This window comes from Panulirus ornatus, chromosome 28 (assembly GCF_036320965.1).
Source record: "Panulirus ornatus isolate Po-2019 chromosome 28, ASM3632096v1, whole genome shotgun sequence".
NCBI classification, from domain to species: domain Eukaryota; kingdom Metazoa; phylum Arthropoda; class Malacostraca; order Decapoda; family Palinuridae; genus Panulirus; species Panulirus ornatus.
The window spans coordinates 16,257,864-16,277,774 of NC_092251.1; the positions used below are offsets into that span (position 1 = coordinate 16,257,864).

The following is a 19,911-nucleotide window of genomic DNA, read 5'->3' on the forward strand; positions in this document are numbered from 1 at the left end:
TGACTTTCAGACAGAGATTTGTTGAATATTTTTGTTATGGGGGTATATCAGCTGTCTCCTGACCTCCTTTAAAGATCTTGGATCCAGCTAAGTTGTTTGGGCTGTTGGATTTATTAGGATTTAGTTGGTCCTGGAAGTGAAGTACTTCAGAGCTTTTTATTTCTCTAATCTTCAACTCTTTATCAGATCCTTGAAATATTTTTATTGGTTGTGGTATTCGAGATGTTTCTTTAAATGTGAGTATGGAGTTAAAGGATATGATTTTGTGTTCGAGAAATGTGACAGTTTTATCATGTATTATTTTTTCTATCATTTTACTTAACCCTGACATGAGGCTAATTGGGTGGTCGTTCAAAGCACCCCTTTTTGTCTCATTTCTTATGGATAGGAGTGACATTTGCTCGTTTCAATTCAGTTGGCACCTGACTTTCAGACAGAGATTTGTTGAATATTTTTGTTATGGGGTATATCAGCTGTCTCCTGACCTCCTTTAAAGATCTTGGATCCAGCTAAGTTGTTTGGGCTGTTGGATTTATTAGGATTTAGTTGGTCCTGGAAGTGAAGTACTTCAGAGTTTTTTATTTCTCCAATCTTCAACTCTTCATCAGATCCTTGAAATATTTTTATTGGTTGCAGTATTCGAGATGTTTCTTTAATTGTGAGTATGGAGTTAAAGGAATGATTTAGTATTTCCTTGTCTTCAGTAGTTAGTGTGTCATGATCATTTCACATTGGTCAAATTCCTTCTTTTACTGTCTTCCTTTGTCTTATGTATATATTTGAAGAATTCCTTATGATTATTCCTAACTTTCAATGAAATTTTTTTCTTTTTCTTGGTTGCTCTGTCTTATGACCTTCTTACACTCTCTTTAGATTTTGATTAATTCCTGGTGATTTTCATTGGTTCCCATTGATTTGAATTTCTTGTATGTTTTCTCCTTTTGGCAAATTAGTCCTCCTGTTCTTCTATTCATCCATGATGGTTTTGAAGTATCGCATGTTCTCTTTTTATTTTGTGGAATGTTTATTTTCAGGCTTGTACCATTTTGAAATAAAGAACTTTAGACTTGAGGACTGTTCCTTACATCAAAGTATGGTTTTATCAGCTTCATCACTGCAGAAATAGATAATCCAAGTGGACCATCATGTTGCACCTTTGTGGACAATTTATGTGACCAGTACAAAGTCTGATTCAGAATCATATAACTTAAGACTTTTAGAAATGATTCCCCTTGCTAAAGATATATTGTTTTAAAGCTAGACATCCATGAAAAAGATCAGACTTTCATCATTCATTACATTTTTGGAAGGATAGAACACATCACAAGGGTATAAGTTTGAATGAAGAAAAATTGGAGGAATAAAGTGTTTTAGATATTTGGGAGTAGACATGGCAATGAATGGAACCATGGAAGTGGAAGTAAGTCATGGGGTGGGGTAGTGGGCAAAGGTTCTAGGAGTGCTAAAGAACATGTGGAAAGAGGTAATGTTATTTGAGAGGGCGAAAATGGGTATGTTTGAAGGAATAGTAGTTCCAGCAATATTACATGGCTCTGAGGCATGGGCTATAGATATGGCTCTGATAAAGAAGGTGGATATGTTGGAAATGAAGTATGTGAGGGCAATATATGGTGTGAAGGATTTGATGAATTGAGTAAGGAAAGGTTTAGAGAGATGTGTGGTAATGAAACGAGTGTGGTTGAGAGAGCAGAAGAGGATGTGCTGAAATGGTGTTGATATATGGAGAGAATGAGCAAGGAAAGGATGACCAAAAGGTCTTATATCAGAAATGGAGGCAAGAAGAAGAACCAGGATACCAAATTGGAGATGTAAGGATGGAGTGAAAAAGATTTGAGTGATTGGGCCCTGAATATACAGAAGAGGGGAAGGCTTACCGGGATAGAGTGAATTAGAATGATGTGGTATATTGGGGTTGATGTGCAGTCAGTGGACTGAACCATGGCATTTGAAACATCTGGGGTAAACCATGCAAAAGGCCTGTGGGACCAGGATGTGGATAGAGAACTGTGGTTTTGGTGCATTACACGTGACAGCTTAAGAATGGATGTGAGCGGTTGTGGCCTTCATCTTTTCTTGGTGCTACCTCATTAATGCAGGAAAAGGCAGTTAAGTGTGAAAGAAGAGAGAACACTTTGCTGATTTAATCCTCATATATTAACATTTTTTTTTTTTTTTGCTTTGTCGCTGTCTCCCACGTTTGCGAGGTAGCGCAAGGAAACAGACGAAAGAAATGGCCCAACCCACCCCCATACACATGTATATACATACGTCCACACACGCAAATATACATACCTACACAGCTTTCCATGGTTTACCCCAGATGCTTCACATGCCTTGATTCAATCCACTGACAGCACGTCAACCCCGGTATACCACATCGCTCCAATTCACTCTATTCCTTGCCCTCCTTTCACCCTCCTGCATGTTCAGGCCCCGATCACACAAAATCTTTTTCACTCCATCTTTCCACCTCCAATTTGGTCTCCCTCTTCTCCTCGTTCCCTCTACCTCCGACACATATATCCTCTTGGTCAATCTTTCCTCACTCATTCTCTCCATGTGCCCAAACCATTTCTAAACACCCTCTTCTGCTCTCTCAACCATGGTCTTTTTATTTCCACACATCTCTCTTACCCTTACGTTACTTACTCGATCAAACCACCTCACACCACACATTGTCCTCAAACATCTCATTTCCAGCACATCCATCCTCCTGCGCACAACTCTATCCATAGTCCACGCCTCGCAACCATACAACATTGTTGGAACCACTATTCCCTCAAACATACCCATTTTTGCTTTCCGAGATAATGTTCTCGACTTCCACACATTCTTCAAGGCTCCCAGAATTTTCGCCCCCTCCCCCACCCTATGATCCACTTCCGCTTCCATGGTTCCATCCACTGCCAGATCCACTCCCAGATATCTAAAACACTTTACTTCCTCCAGTTTTTCTCCATTCAAACTCACCTCCCAATTGACTTGACCCTCAACCCTACCGTACCTAATAACCTTGCTCTTATTCACATTTACTCTTAACTTTCTTCTTTCACACACTTTACCAAACTCAGTCACCAGCTTCTGCAGTTTCTCACATGAATCAGCCACCAGCGCTGTATCATCAGCGAACAGCAACTGACTCACTTCCCAAGCTCTCTTATCCCCAACAGACTTCATACTTGCCCCTCTTTCCAAAACTCTTGCATTCACCTCCCTAACAACCCCATCCATAAACAAATTAAACAACCATGGAGACATCACACACCCCTGCCGCAAACCTACATTCACGAGAACCAATCACTTTCCTCTCTTCCTACACGTACACATGCCTTACATCCTCGATAAAAACTTTTCACTGCTTCTAACAACTTGCCTCCCACACCATATATTCTTAATACCTTCCACAGAGCATCTCTATCAACTCTATCATATGCCTTCTCCAGATCCATAAACGCTACATACAAATCCATTTGCTTTTCTAAGTATTTCTCACATACATACATTATGCTTTATTTATGAATAAACTGTCATCAAAAAAATTTTGCATCTGTAAAGTCATCGTGAAGGAAACCTTTGGCATTGTTTGGAGAGAATAATAGTATGATAAAAAAAATTTTTCATCAAGGATGTAAGGCATGTGTACGTGTAAGAAGAGAGGAAAGTGATTAGTTCTCAATGAATGTAGGTTTGCGGCAGGGGTGTGTGATGTCTCCATGGTTGTTTAATTTGTTTATGGATGGGATTGTTAGGGAGGTGAATGCAAGGGTTTTGGAAAGAGGGGCAAGTATGCAGTCTGTTGTGGATGAGAGAGCTTGGGAAGTGAGTCAGTTGTTGTTAGCTGATGATACAGCGCTGGTGGCTGATTCATGTGAGAAACTGCAGAAGCTGGTGACTGGGTTTGGTAAAGTATGTGAAAGAAGAAAGTTGAGAGTAAATGTGAATAAGAGCAAAGTTATTAGGTACAGTAGGGTTGAGGGTCAAGTCAATTGGGAGGTAAGTTTGAATGGAGAAAAACTGGTGGAAGTAAAGTGTTTTAGATATCTGGGAGTGGATTTGGCAGCAGATGGAACCATGGAAGCAGAAGTGAATCATAGGGTGGGGGAGGGGGTGAAAATTCTGGGAGCCTTCAAGAATGTGTGGAAGTCGAGCACATTATCTCGGAAAGCAAAAATGGGTGGTGGTTCAGCACTATTTTCCAGTCACCTTTTTTAACCTCTTGACTTCTGTAAACATAGTTTCATATTCTCAGCATGACTACTGCAACCATACTTTTACTTGCTGCCTCGTACTGCAATCATTGAAATTCAAGGCTTGCTTTATCAGTATACAGAGATGCCACATGTTGCTAGCAACTATAATTAGCATCAGATATATCTTGTGGTGTTAGTTATCCACATAACAGAAGAAGGTACAGTCCTGTCCCTTCCAAGCATGTTTACCTTCTGAATTCCACAACTTGCCATGCATATTTGTGTCGGCAAAGTGGTGATTTTTTCTGGGGTATTATGGAATGGTTGATGTTGGACATGAGTTTGATCATAATAGGAAAATTATCTTGATTATGATTGAAAGGAGAGTAGAATGTTGTAGAGTGGTTGATGTCAGGCATATATGTAGATGGCTCTGGTCATTGTGTATTGAATAACAAAACTTTTTGTGAAACCGAATGATATATATATTTGAAAATTATGTAAATGAAATGTCACGAGTAAATATGTCTAAAATTTCACGAATAAGCCATATGTAAAATCTGTATGGTGCATATTGAAACATTTTACAAAATCATTATCCAATTATTCTATGGGTATCATGTTTCAAAGAATGTGCAAAAGTATGAAGTGTGTTACTGTTATGAATTGAAAACAAAAACAAGTGTGAATTGTGTTGACTAAACATGTTCGGCATTAGCCACTGATGACATGGTAACTCATGTCAACAGCAATAATGTAGCCAGTGCATCATTAGAGATGTTGCATTGGTCTTAAAGGAATTAAAAATTGAGGAATATTGCATCAGCGTACAAAGAACTGATAAAGTCCAGAGGAGGGCAACAAAAAGATACCAGAATTAAGAAAGCTAAGCTATAGGGAAAGGCTGGAGGCTTTAGATATACCCACCTTGGACGAGAGAAGAGTGAAGGGTGACCCTGTCACATCCTTTAAGTTTTAAAAGAAATTGGTGAAGTTGACAGGTCTTTAAGAGACATATGGATAGAGCATCCTAAGAACATACATTGAAATGAATAAAACAAATGTAAATAAGGATGTAAAGAAATACTTTTATAGCATATGAGTAGTGAATGTATGGAACAGATTGACTAAAGACATGGTTCATGCAGGTAGCATAGATAATTTTAAGAGGTTATATGAGAGTAGAGAGTGTTCAAGAGATGGGGCCCCACAAGTGCAAAACTTCCTCCCAATACAGTACAACTAGCTAATTAAAAGAATTTGGTGAGCGTTTGAAATTAAAAGTGTCACTACATCACCACATAATGTAAGTTTGCTTTAATTTTGTTCTTAACTTCTCTTGTTGTTTCCTATTGATTGATAAGACTATGTTTTTGATATACCCACATGCTGGGAAATTCCAGAATTTTTGAAAGGGTTGAATATGGGCACAACATTTGCCCTTTTCCACATCTTTGGAAGCACCCATTGCACTAGTGACATGTTGATCAGTATTTCATGTGGTCTAGCATGTGCCTCTGTATATTTCTTTAGTACATGTGAGGAAAGTTTACTAGGACAATAGTCCCTTTATGGGTCAAGTTGCTTTGATAGTTTGAAAATATCATTTCTGTCAATATCCATACGCACCAAGACTTCTTACCTCTCTGAAGTTTGTAATAATGGAGCCATATTGTTCTGTACTGTGAAAGCACTTTTAAGAATATCATTCAACTTCTCACATGTTTCCTCATAATTCTCAGGAATTCTCCCCTTCAAGTCTCTAAAATTGTGCATCCCTGATCAGCTGCACTTTAAGTGACAGTGTTTCTCTGAGATTAGGGCTACTTTTAAACATACAAATGAAACTAGGAGTAGATTATTAAAGAATCTTACACAGTGATACCTTTACAAATCGTGCTTAACCCATTATTTGTGTGAACTCTGTTACATCACAGTAAATCAAGAGCACATCTGTGTGAAATATTGATATACCTCCTCAATATTTCAACAGAGCTAATTTACAAAGAATATTGTAGTATTTGCAGTATTCAAATATTTAACAATTCTATGTTTACTTTTGCAGCTGGAGCAAAGCAGTCTTGAAGGATGGTGGTGTGATTATCAACCTCAGGTTGTTGGGGTTACTGCTTTGGGTATTCTACATCAGGTGATATTCAATACACAGGATAAGAAACTGGCAAGGACTCTTATTAATATCTTCAAGAAGGTAAATCAATAGATTAGTATACAGTACATTGTAACTACGATAATTCATAGTGTAAGGTATGATGCATCACTAGATATTGTTAAAAAGACTTTTGCTTCTAATGATTGGATTTCATTAGGGTGATGCACTGCACTGTCAGATGACCTGGTAGGAAGTGATAGTTTTAGGAGCCTTCTGCACAGTACCATACAGCATGAGAGGCTATGCTAAAATTGTAAGATGGGCCACAAAATTTACAGGAAATTTTAACCACTGCACTAGTGGATAAATTGGTTATGTCATCATTTAGTGTCTAGCTTATAATATCAGTTACTCCAGATTTAAGAAAGCCAAACTAAGATCTAAGCTTGTAATAAGCAATAATAAACAAAACAAACCAGTCTAGAGTCAGTATGATTAATATACTTTTTGGTGGTTGGAAGTATTATAATACTTGGTCTAGATTGTAACTCCTCCTATCGAGAGACAATTTTCTATTTATGCACACTTTATGTCAGGTATAAAGTTTTGCTTGTAGAGGCTGATATCTGCACTGAAGTACAATGTAGTTGCAGATATGTAAAGTTGCCATTCTAACCAAGTAGCGGAATGTATGTTTATCATATTTAGACATCTTGAATGTGGAGTTGACTGCAGTAATATTTGTTGGTTAGTCTTAGGTATGAGGGATTGAGATAAATGCTAGTACAGGTTGTACCTCTTTAGTCCAGCGCTATGCGATCTGGCAACTCCCATGGTCTAGCACATTTTGAATCTGCTGCCAGTAGTTATTAGTTTGTGGATCTCCCACCAGAGTGGTGCTGTTAGCAGCACTAAGGTGCCAAAATCTGTTTACACGGGAGCTGAGCTGTATTTTCGCCCTTCAGGATGTCATCCAAAAGACCAAGAGATGCAGAAGAGGGTGATGGTGCTAATAAGCATAAACATAAATCTTTATCTATGCTTGAAGAGGTGGAGTTACTGAAAAAATTGGATAAAGGAACTTCTGTAAAGACTTTGTGTGAGCACTATGAGATCAGGTCGTCAACTGTGTGTGACTCAGGGATCAATTTCTGTTTTCTGGCATTTTCTCTGGTTCAGCAATGGGTAGGTTCCAAAGTTGCTGAATTAAGGAGGTACAACCTGTATTGTTTGATTTATTTTGTTTCAAGCTGTTGAAATTCTTAAAAACTGATCACCAAGGGATGGTTTGACTTCAGTCATAAAATAATCACCTAGGGAAGATGGAACCACCTCATTAAAGTAGTTTGGTGCTCAACTGATGTTGTTCCATCCTAAACATGCCGGAATGGCTGTAACATGCGTCTCTGTCTGCTTTTTGTCACAGAATAGAACAGATTATACTATAGCAAAACCAGTTTTCTCTGTGCAGTATATTTATGATTCTTGAGGTTTGAATGGAGAACATGCACAGTCTTTCCAAGGTATTTCAGCAGATTAGAAAGGGTCTTGAGTGGTGGGATGAAGAAGTAAGATTATTAGTGAAAGAGAAGAGAGAGGCATTTGGAAGATTTTTGCAGGGAAATAATGCAAATGACTGGGAGATGTATAAAAGAAAGAGGCAGGTCAAGAGAAAGGTGCAAAAGGTAAAAAAGAGGGCAAATGAGAGTTGGGGTGAGAGATTATCATTGAATTTTAGGGAGAATAAAAAGATGTCTTGGAAGGAGGTAAATAAAGTGCGTAGGACAAGGGAACAAATGGGAACATCAGTAAAGAGGGCTAATGGGGAGGTGATAACAAGTAGTGGTGATATGAGAAGGAGATGGAGTGAGTATTTTGAAAGTTTGTTGAAGGTGTTTGATGATAGAGTGGCAGATATAAGGGTGTTTTGGTCGAGGTGGTGTGCAAAGTGAGAGGGTTAGGAAGAATGATTTAGTAAAGAGAGAAGAGGTAGTAAAAGCTTTGCGGAAGATGAAAGGTGGCAAGGCAGCGGGTTTGGATGGTATTACAGTGGAATTTATTAAAAAAGGGGGTGACTGTATTGTTGACTGGTTGGTAAGGTTATTTAATGTATGTATGACTCATAGTGAGGTGCCTGAGGATTGACAGAATGCTTGCATAGTGCCATTGTACAAAGGCAAAGGGGATGAAAGTGAGTGCTCAAATTACAGAGGTATAAGTTTGTTAAGTATTCTAGGGAAATTATATGGGAGGGTATTGATTGAGAGTATGAAGGCATGTACAGAGCATCAGATTGGAGAAGAGCAGTATGGTTTTAGAAGTGCTAGAGGATGTGTGGATAAGGTGTTTGCTTTAAAGAATGTATGTGAGAAATACTTATAAAAGCAAATGGATTTGTATGTAGCATTTATGGATCTGGAGAAGGCATATGATAGAGTTGATAGAGATGCTTTGTGGAAGGTATTAAGAATATATGGAGTGGGAGGCAAGTTGTTAGAAGCAGTGAAAAGTTTTTATCAAGGATGTAAGGCATGTGTACTTGTGGGAAGAGAGGAAAGTGATTGGTTCTCAGTGAATGTTTGTTTGCAGCAGGGGTGCGTGATGTTTCCATGGTTGTTTAATTTGTTTATCGATGGGGATGTCAGGGAGGTGAATGCAAGAGTTTTGGAGATAGGGGCAAGTATGAAGTCTGTTGTGGATGAGAGAGCTTGGGAAGTGAGTCAGTTGTTCGCTGATGATACAGCGCTGGTGGCTGATTCATGTGAGAAACTGCAGAAGCTGGTGACTGAGTTTGGTAAAGTGTGTGAAAGAAGAAAGTTAAGAGTAGATGTGAATAAGAGCAAGGTTATTAGGTACAGTAGGGTTGAGGGACAAGTTAATTAGGAAATAAGTTTGAATGGAGAAAAAGTGGAGGAAGTGAAGTGTTTTAGATACCTGGGAGTGGATTTGGCAGCGGATGGAACCATGGAAGTGGAAGTGAGTCATGGGATGGGGAAAGGGGTGAAAGTTCTGGGAACCTTGAAGAATGTGTGGAACTCGAGAACGTTATCTCGGAAAGCAAAAATGGGTATGTTTGAAGGAATAGTGGTTCCAACAATGTTATATGGTTGCAAGGCATTGGCTATAGATAGAGCTGTGTGGAGGAGGGTGGTTGTGCTGGAAATGAGATGTTTGAGGACAATATATGGTGTGAGATGGTTTGATCGAGTAAGTAATGAAAGGGTAAGAGATGTGTGGTAATAAAAAGAGCATGGTTGAGAGAGCAGAAGAGGGTGTTTTGCAATGGTTTGGTCACATAGAGAGAATTGGTGAGGAGAGATTGACCAAGAGGATATATGTGTTGGAGGTGAAGGGAACGAGGAGAAGTGGGAGACCAAATTGGAGGTGGAAAGATGGAGTAAAAAAGATTTTGAGTCATCGGGGCCTGAAGAAGCAGGAGGTTGAAGTGCGTGCAAGGAATAGAGTGAATTGGAATGATGTGGTATACTGGGGTCGACGTCCTGTCAGTGGATTGAACCAGGGCATGTGAAGCGTCTGGGATAAACCATGGAAAGTTTTGTGGGGCCTGGATGTGGAAAGGGAGCTGTGGTTTCTGTGCATTATACATGACAGCTAGAGACTGAGTGTGAATGAATGTGGCCTTTTTTTTTTCTCTGTTTTTAACGCTACCTCGCTAGTGCAGGAAATGTCGAATAGTTTGAATGAAAGAAAGTATATATTATATATATATATATATATATATATATATATATATATATATACATTTGCATTTGCGAGGTAGCGCAAGGAAACAGACGAAAGAAATGGCCCAATCCACCCCCATACACATGTATATACATACGTCCACACACGCAAATATACATACCTACACAGCTTTCCATGGTTTACCCCAGACGCTTCACATGCCTTGATTCAATCCACTGACACCACGTCAACCCCGGTATACCACATCGCTCCAATTCGCTCTATTCCTTGCCCTCCTTTCACCCTCCTGCATGTTCAGGCCCCGATCACACAAAATCTTTTTCACTCCATCTTTCCACCTCCAATTTGGTCTCCCTCTTCTCCTCGTTCCCTCCACCTCCGACACATATATTCTCTTGGTCAATCTTTCCTCACTCATTCTCTCCATGTGCCCGAACCATTTCAAAACACCCTCTTCTGCTCTCTCAACCACGCTCTTTTTATTTCCACACATCTCTCTTACCCTTACATTACTTACTCGATCAAACCACCTCACACCACATATTGTCCTCAAACATCTCATTTCCAGCACATCCATCCTCCTGCGCACAACTCTATCCATAGCCCACGTCTCGCAACCATACAACATCGTTGGAACCACTATTCCTTCAAACATACCCATTTTTGCTTTCCGAGATAATGTTCTCGACTTCCACACATTCTTCAAGGCTCCCAGAATTTTCGCCCATTCAAACTCACCTCCCAACTGACTTGACCCTCAACCCTACTGTACCTAATAACCTTGCGCTTATTCACATTTACTCTTAACTTTCTTCTTTCACACACTTTACCAAACTCAGTCACCAGCTTCTGCAGTTTCTCACATGAATCAGCCACCAGCGCTGTATCATCAGCGAACAACAACTGACTCACTTCCCAAGCTCTCTCATCCACAACAGACTTCATACTTGCCCCTCTTTCCAAAACTCTTGCATTCACCTCCCTAACAACCCCATCCATAAACAAATTAAACAACCATGGAGACATCACACACCCCTGCCGCAAACCTACATTCACTGAGAACCAATCACTTTCCTCTCTTCCTACACGTACACATGCCTTACATCCTCGATAAAAACTTTTCACTGCTTCTAACAACTTGCCTCCCACACCATATATTCTTAGTACCTTCCACAGAGCATCTCTATCAACTCTATCATATGCCTTCTCCAGATCCATAAATGCTACATACAAATCCTTTTGCTTTTCTAAGTATTTCTCACATACATTCTTCAAAGCAAACACCTTATCCACACATCCTCTAGCACTTCTAAAACCACACTGCTCTTCCCCAATCTGATGCTCTGTACCTGCCTTCACCCTCTCAATCAATATCCTCCCATATAATTTACCAGGAATACTCAACAAACTTATACCTCTGTAATTTGAGCACTCACTCTTACCCCCTTTGCCTTTGTACAATGGCACTATGCACGCATTCCGCCAATCCTCAGGCACCTCACCATGAGTCATACATACATTAAATAACCTTACCAACCAGTCAACAATACAGTCACCCCCTTTTTTAATAAATTCCACTGCAATACCATCCAAACCTGCTGCCTTGCTGGCTTTCATCTTCCGCAAAGCTTTTACTACCTCTTCTCTGTTTACCAAATCATCTTCCCTAACCCTCTCACTTTGCACACCACCTCGACCAAAACACCCTATATCTGCCACTCTATCATCAAACACATTCAACAAACCTTCAAAATACTCACTCCATCTCCTTCTCACATCACCACTACTTGTTATCACCTCCCCATTTGCACCCTTCACTGAAGTTCCCATTTGCTCCCTTGTCTTATGCACTTTATTTACCTCCTTCCAGAACATCTTTTTATTCTCCCTAAAATTTAATGATACTCTCTCACCCCAACTCTCATTTGCCCTTTTTTTCACCTCTTGCACCTTTCTCTTGACCTCCTGCTTCTTTCTTTTATACATCTCCCACTCATTTGCATTTTTTCCCTGCAAAAATCGTCCAAATGCCTCTCTCTTCTCTTTCACTAATACTCTTACTTCTTCATCCCACCACTCACTACCCTTTCTAATCAACCCACCTCCCACTCTTCTCATGCCACAAGCATCTTTTGCGCAATCCATCACTGATTCCCTAAATACATCCCATTCCTCCCCCACTCCCCTTACCTTCCTTTGTTCTCACCTTTTTCCATTCTGTACTCAGTCTCTCCTGGTACTTCCTCACACAAGTCTCCTTCCCAAGCTCACTTACTCTCACCACCCTCTTCACCCCAACATTCACTCTTCTTTTCTGAAAACCCATACAAATCTTCACCTTAGCCTCCACAAGATAATGATCAGACATCCCTCTAGTTGCACCTCTCAGCACATTAACATCCAAAAGTCTCTCTTTCGCGCGCCTGTCAATTAACACGTAATCCAATAACGCTCTCTGTCCATCTCTCCTACTTACATACATATACTTATGTATATCTCTCTTTTGAAGCCAGGTATTCCCAATCACCAGTCCTTTTTCAGCACAAATCTACAAGCTCTTCACCATTTCCATTTACAACACTGAACACCCCATGTATGTATATATATATATATATATATATATATATATATATATATATATATACATATATATATTTTTTTTTTTTTCTTTTTTGCTTTGTCGCTGTCTCCCGCTTTTGCGAGGTAGTGCAAGGAAACAGATGAAAGGATGGCCCAACCCGCCCACATACACATGTATATACATACACACCCACACACGCAAATATACATACCTATACATCTCAATGTACACATATATATACACACACAGACATACATATATACACATTTACATAATTCATACTGTCTGCCTTTATTTGTTCCCATCGCCACCCCGCCACACATGGAATAACAACCCCCTCCCCCCTCATGTGTGCAAGGTAGTGCTAGGAAAAGACAACAAAGGCCCCATTCGTTCACACTCAGTCTGTAGCTGTCATGTAATAATGCAGCGAAACCACAGCTCCCTTTCCACATCCAGGCCCCACACAACTTTCCATGGTTTACCCCAGACGCTTCACATGCCCTGGTTCAATCCATTGACAGCAAGTCGACCCCGGTATACCACATCGTTCCAATTCACTCTATTTCTTGCACGCCTTTCACCCTCCTGCATGTTCAGGCCCCGATCACTCAAAATCTTTTTCACTCCATCTTTCCACCTCCAATTTGGTCTCCCACTTCTCATTCCCTCCACCTCTGACACATATATCCTCTTTGTCAATCTTTCCTCACTCATTCTCTCCATGTGACCAAACCATTTCAAAACATCCTCTTCTGCTCTCTCAACCACACTCTTTTCATTTCCACACATCTCTCTTACCCTTACATTAATTACTCAATCAAACCACCTCACTCCACATATTGTCCTCAAACATCTCATTTCCAGCACATCCACCTCCTGGGCACATCTCTATCCATAGCCCATGCCTCGCAACCATACAACATTGTTGGAACCACTATTCCTTCAAACATAGCCATATTTGCTTTCGGAGATAATGTTCTCGACTTCCAAACATTCTTCAATGTTCCCAGAATTTTCGCCCCCTCCCCCACCCTATGATTCACTTCCGCTTCCATGGTTCCATCCGCTGCCAGATCCACTCCCAGATATCTAAAACACTTTACTTCCTTTAGTTTTTCTCTATTCAAACTTACCTCCCAATTGACTTGACCCTCAACCCTACTGTACCTAATAACCTTGCTCTTATTCACATTTACTCTTAACTTTCTTCTTTCACACACTTTACCAAACTCAGTCACCAGCTTCTGCAGTTTCTCACATGAATCAGCCACCAGTGCTGTATCATCAGCGAACAACAACTGACTCACTTCCCAAGCTCTCTCATCCACAACAGACTTCATACTTGCCCCTCTTTCCAAAACTCTTGCATTCACCTCCCTAACAACCCCATCCATAAACAAATTAAACAACCATGGAGACATCACACACCCCTGCAGCAAACCCACATTCACCGAGAACCAATCACTTTCCTCTCTTCCTACACGTACACATGCCTTACATCCTCGATAAAAACTTTTCAATGCTTCTAACAAATTGCCTCCCACACCATATATTCTTAAAACCTTCCACAGAGCATCTCTATCAACTCTATCATATGCCTTCTCCAGATCCATAAACGCTACATACAAATCCATTTGTTTTTCTAAGTATTTCTCGCATACATTCTTCAAAGCAAACACCTGATCCACACATCCTCTACCACTTCTGAAACCACACTGCTCTTCCCCAATCTGATGCTCTGTACATGCCTTCACCCTCTCAATCAATACCCTCCCATGTAATTTACCAGGAATACTCAACAAACTTATACCTCTGTAATTTGAGCACTCACTCTTATCCCCTTTGCCTTTGTACAATGGCACTATGCAAGCATTCCGCCAATCCTCAGGCACCTCACCATGAATCATACATACATTAAATAACCTTACCAACCAGTCAACAATACAGTCACCCCCTTTTTGAATAAATTCCACTACGATACCATCCAAACCTGCTGCCTTACCGGCTTTCATCTTCCGTAAAGCTTTTACTACCTCTTCTCTATTTACCAAATCATTTTCCCTAACCCTCTCACTTTGCACACCACCTCGACCAAAACACCCTATATCTGCCACTCTATCATCAAACACATTCAACAAACCTTCAAAATACTCACTCCATCTCCTTCTCACGTCACCACTACTTGTTTTCACCTCCCTATTAGCCCCCTTCACTGAAGTTCCCATTTGCTCCCTTGTCTTACGCACTTTATTTACCTCCTTCCAAAACATCTTTTTATTCTCCCTAAAATTTAATGATACTCTCACCCCAACTCTCATTTGCACTCTTTTTCACCTCTTGCACCTTTCTCTTGACCTCCTGCCTCTTTCTTTTATACCTCTCCCAGTCATTTGCATTTTTTCCCTGCAAAAATCGTCCAAATGCCTCTCTCTTCTCTTTCACTAATAATCTTACTTCTTCATCCCACCACTCACTACCTTTTCTAATCAACCCACCTCCCACTCTTCTCATGCCACAAGCATCTTTTGCGCAAGCCATCACTGCTTACCTAAATACATCCCATTCCTCCCTCACTCCCCTTACCTCCTTTGTTCTCACCTTTTTCCATTCTGTACTCAGTCTCTCCTGGTACTTCCTCACACAAGTCTCCTTCCCAAGCTCACTTACTCTCACCACTCTCTTCACCCCAACATATATATATATATTTATTTATTTTATTTATTTTGCTTTGTCGCTGTCTCCCGCATTTGCGAGGTAGCGCAAGGAAACAGACGAAAGAAATGGCCCAACCCACCCCCATACACATGTATATACATACGCATCCACACACGCAAATATACATACCTATAAATAAATCTACAAGCTCTTCACCATTTCCGTTTACAACACTGAACACCCCATGTATGTATGTGTATGTATGTGTATATATTCTCCCGCATTAGCGAGGTTGCGTTAAGAACAGAGGACTGGACCTTTGAGTGAATATCCTCACCTGGCCCCTGTCTCTGTCCCTTCTTTTGGAAAATTAAAAAAAACCGAGAGGGGAGGATTTCCAGCCCCCCGCTCCCCTCCCTTTTAGTCGCCTTCTACGACACGCAGGGAATACGTGGGAAGTATTCTTTCTCCCCTATCCCCAGGGATGAATGTGTATATTTGTGTTTCTCAAGGAGCAAGTCAGTTCTACCTTGGCCCACCAGTGATGCTACTACGTTTGTGAATCAAGAACCATTGCAACACAAACCTCGCCAGGTGGTAGAGTGTCCCGCAGTGTATCGAGACAGACTTCCCCAGAACTTTTTTAAAGGGGAAGTAAATGTTATAGTTGTGTTACTGGAGTGATAGTTTTCATACATGGTGCTTTGACAAGAAAATAGTGAAATTGGAAAAAATGTAGCTTAGACATTGAAGCTTATTGATACAGTGGTTAAATTGATGAGAACTACTATTGACGTTTGTGTAAATAAATTATACATCTCCTTTTTACATAGCCAGAGGTTGAACCAGTATGTGACATTCATTTTTCATTTCATTTCAAGCTAGAAGTTTCAGTTTTCTAAATTGTTTCTTACATTTTTCATATGTATATATATGTATGTGTGTGTGTGTGTATATGTGCGTATGTGTGTGTATGTGTGTGTATGTGTGTGTATGTGTGTGTATATATATATATATATATATATATATATATATATATATATATATATATATATATATATATATATATTATCCCTGGGGATAGGGGTGAAAGAATACTTCCCACGCATTCCTCGCGTGTCGTAGAAAGCGACTAGAGGGGACGGGAGCGGGGGGCCAGAAATCCTCCCCTCCTTGTACTTTTTTAACTTTCTAAAATGGGAAACAGAAGGAGTCACGCGGGGAGTGCTCATCCTCCTCGAAGGCTCAGATTGGGGTGCCTAAATGTGTGTGGATGTAACCAAGATGTGAAAAAAGGAGAGATAGGTAGTATGTTTGAGGAAAGGAACCTGGATGTTTTGGCTCTGAGTGAAACGAAGCTCAAGGGTAAAGGGGAAGAGTGGTTTGGGAAGGTCTTGGGAGTAAAGTCAGGGGTTAGTGAGAAGACAAGAGCAAGGGAAGGAGTAGCAATACTCCTGAAACAGGAGTTGTGGGAGTATGTGATAGAATGTAAGAAAGTAAATTCTCGATTAATATGGGTAAAACTGAAAGTTGATGGAGAGAGATGGGTGATTATTGGTGCATATGCACCTGGGCATGAGAAGAAAGATCATGAGAGGCGAGTGTTTTGGGAGCAGCTGAATGAGTGTGTTAGTGGTTTTGATGCACGAGACCGGGTTATAGTGATGGGTGATTTGAATGCAAAGGTGAGTAACATGGCAGTTGAGGGAATAATTGGTATACATGGGGTGTTCAGTGTTGTAAATGGAAATGGTGAAGAGCTTGTAGATTTATGTGCTGAAAAAGGACTGATGATTGGGAATACCTGGTTTAAAAAGCGAGATATACATAAGTATACTTATGTAAGTAGGAGAGATGGCCAGAGAGCGTTATTGGATTACGTGTTAATTGACAGGCGCGCGAAAGAGAGACTTTTGGATGTTAATGTGCTGAGAGGTGCAACTGGAGGGATGTCTGATCATTATCTTGTGGAGGCTAAGGTGAAGATTTGTATGGGTTTTCAGAAAAGAAGAGTGAATGTTGGGGTGAAGAGGGTGGTGAGAGTAAGTGAGCTTGGGAAGGAGACTTGTGTGAGGAAGTACCAGGAGAGACTGAGTACAGAATGGAAAAAGGTGAGAACAATGGAAGCAAGGGGAGTGGGGGAGGAATGGGATGTATTTAGGGAATCAGTGATGGATTGCGCAAAAGATGCTTGTGGCATGAGAAGAGTGGGAGATGGGTTGATTAGAAAGGGTAGTGAGTGGTGGGATGAAGAAGTAAGAGTATTAGTGAAAGAGAAGAGAGAGGCATTTGGACGATTTTTGCAGGGAAAAAATGCAATTGAGTGGGAGATGTATAAAAGAAAGAGACAGGAGGTCAAGAGAAAGGTGCAAGAGGTGAAAAAAAGGGCAAATGAGAGTTGGGGTGAGAGAGTATCATTAAATTTTAGGGAGAATAAAAAGATGTTCTGGAAGGAGGTAAATAAAGTGCGTAAGACAAGGGAGCAAATGGGAACTTCAGTGAAGGGCGCAAATGGGGAGGTGATAACAAGTAGTGGTGATGTGAGAAGGAGATGGAGTGAGTATTTTGAAGGTTTGTTGAATGTGTTTGATGATAGAGTGGCAGATATAGGGTGTTTTGGTCGAGGTGGTGTGCAAAGTGAGAGGGTTAGGGAAAATGATTTGAGTAAACAGAGAAGAGGTAGTAAAAGCTTTGCGGAAGATGAAAGCCGGCAAGGCAGCAGGTTTGGATGGTATTGCAGTGGAATTTATTAAAAAAGGGGGTGACTGTATTGTTGACTGGTTGGTAAGGTTATTTAATGTATGTATGACTCATGGTGAGGTGCCTGAGGATTGGCGGAATGCGTGCATAGTGCCATTGTACAAAGGCAAAGGGGATAAGAGTGAGTGCTCAAATTGCAGAGGTATAAGTTTGTTGAGTATTCCTGGTAAATTATATGGGAGGGTATTGATTGAGAGGGTGAAGGCATGTACAGAGCATCAGATTGGGGAAGAGCAGTGTGGTTTCAGAAGTGGTAGAGGATGTGTGGATCAGGTGTTTGCTTTGAAGAATGTATGTGAGAAATACTTAGAAAAACAAATGGATTTGTATGTAGCATTTATGGATCTGGAGAAGGCATATGATAGAGTTGATAGAGATGCTCTGTGGAAGGTATTAAGAATATATGGTGTGGGAGGCAAGTTGTTAGAAGCAGTGAAAAGTTTTTATCGAGGATGTAAGGCATGTGTACGTGTAGGAAGAGAGAAAAGTGATTGGTTCTCAATGAATGTAGGTTTGCAGCAGGGGTGTGTGATGTCTCCATGGTTGTTTAATTTGTTTATGGATGGGGTTGTTAGGGAGGTGAATGCAAGAGTTTTGGAAAGAGGGGCAAGTATGAAGTCTGTTGTGGATGAAAGAGCTTGGGAAGTGAGTCAGTTGTTGTTCGCTGATGATACATCGCTGGTGGCTGATTCATGTTAAAAAACTGCAGAAGCTGGCATCTGAGTTTGGTAAAGTGTGTGAAAGAAGAAAGTTAAGAGTAAATGTGAATAAGAGCAAGGTAATTAGGTACAGTAGGGTTGAGGGTCAAGTCAATTTGGAGGTAAGTTTGAATGGAGAAAAACTGGAGGAAGTGAAGTGTTTTAGATATCTGGGAGTGGATCTGGCAGCGGATGGAACCATGGAAGCGGAAGTGGATCATAGGGTGGGGGAGGGGGCGAAAATCCAGGGAGCCTTGAAGAATGCGTGGAAGTCAAGAACATTATCTCGGAAAGCAAAAATGGGTATGTTTGAAGGAATAGTGGTTCCAACAATGTTGTATGGTTGCGAGGCGTGGGCTATGGATAGAAATGTGCGGAGGAGGATGGATGTGCTGGAAATGAGATGTTTGAGGACAATGTGTGGTGTGAGGTGGTTTGATCGAGTAAGTAACGTAAGGGTAAGAGAGATGTGTGGAAATGAAAAGAGTGTGGTTGAGAGAGCAGAAGAGGGTGTTTTGAAATGGTTTGGGCACATGGAGAGAATGAGTGAGGAAAGATTGAGCAAGAGGATATATGTGTCGGACGTGGAGGGAACGAGGAGAAGTGGGAGACCAAATTGGAGGTGGAAAGATGGAGTGAAAAAGATTTTGTGTGATCGGGGCCTGAACATACAGGAGGGTGAAAGGTGGGCAAGGAATAGAGTGAATTAGATCGATGTGGTATACCGGGGTTGACATGCTGTCAGTGGATTGAATCAAGGCATGTTAAGCGTCTGGGGTAAACCATGGAAAGCTGTGTAGGTATGTATATTTGCGTGTGTGGACGTATGTATATATATGTGTATGGGGGTGGGTTGGGCCATTTCTTTCGTCTGTTTCCTTGCGCTACCTCGCAAACGCGGGAGACAGCGACAAAGCAAAAAAAAAAGAAATATATATATATATATATCTCTGTGTATGTATAGATACGTATATGTTGAAATGTATAGGTATGTATATGTGCGTGTGTGGACGTGTATGTATATACATGTGTATATGAGTGGGTTAGGCCATTCTTTCGTCTGTTTCTTTGCGCTACCTCGCTAACGCAGGAGACAGCGACAAAGTATAATAAATGAATAAATGAATAAATAGATAGTATATAGTATGAGGTGGTTTTATCAAGTAAGTAATAAAAGGGTTGGGGAGA

General features: G+C 40.6%; 1 protein-coding gene across 1 annotated transcript in view; it reads left to right on the forward strand.

Annotated features, from left to right (window-relative positions):
* SWIP (strumpellin and WASH-interacting protein) overlaps nt 1–19,911 on the forward strand; it is a 320,197-nt gene that overhangs the window by 33,521 nt on the left and 266,765 nt on the right. The window contains exon 7 of the mRNA XM_071678856.1: nt 6,277–6,420. Within this exon, the coding sequence (XP_071534957.1) occupies nt 6,277–6,420 (144 nt within the window). The remainder of the gene's footprint in view (nt 1–6,276; nt 6,421–19,911) is intronic.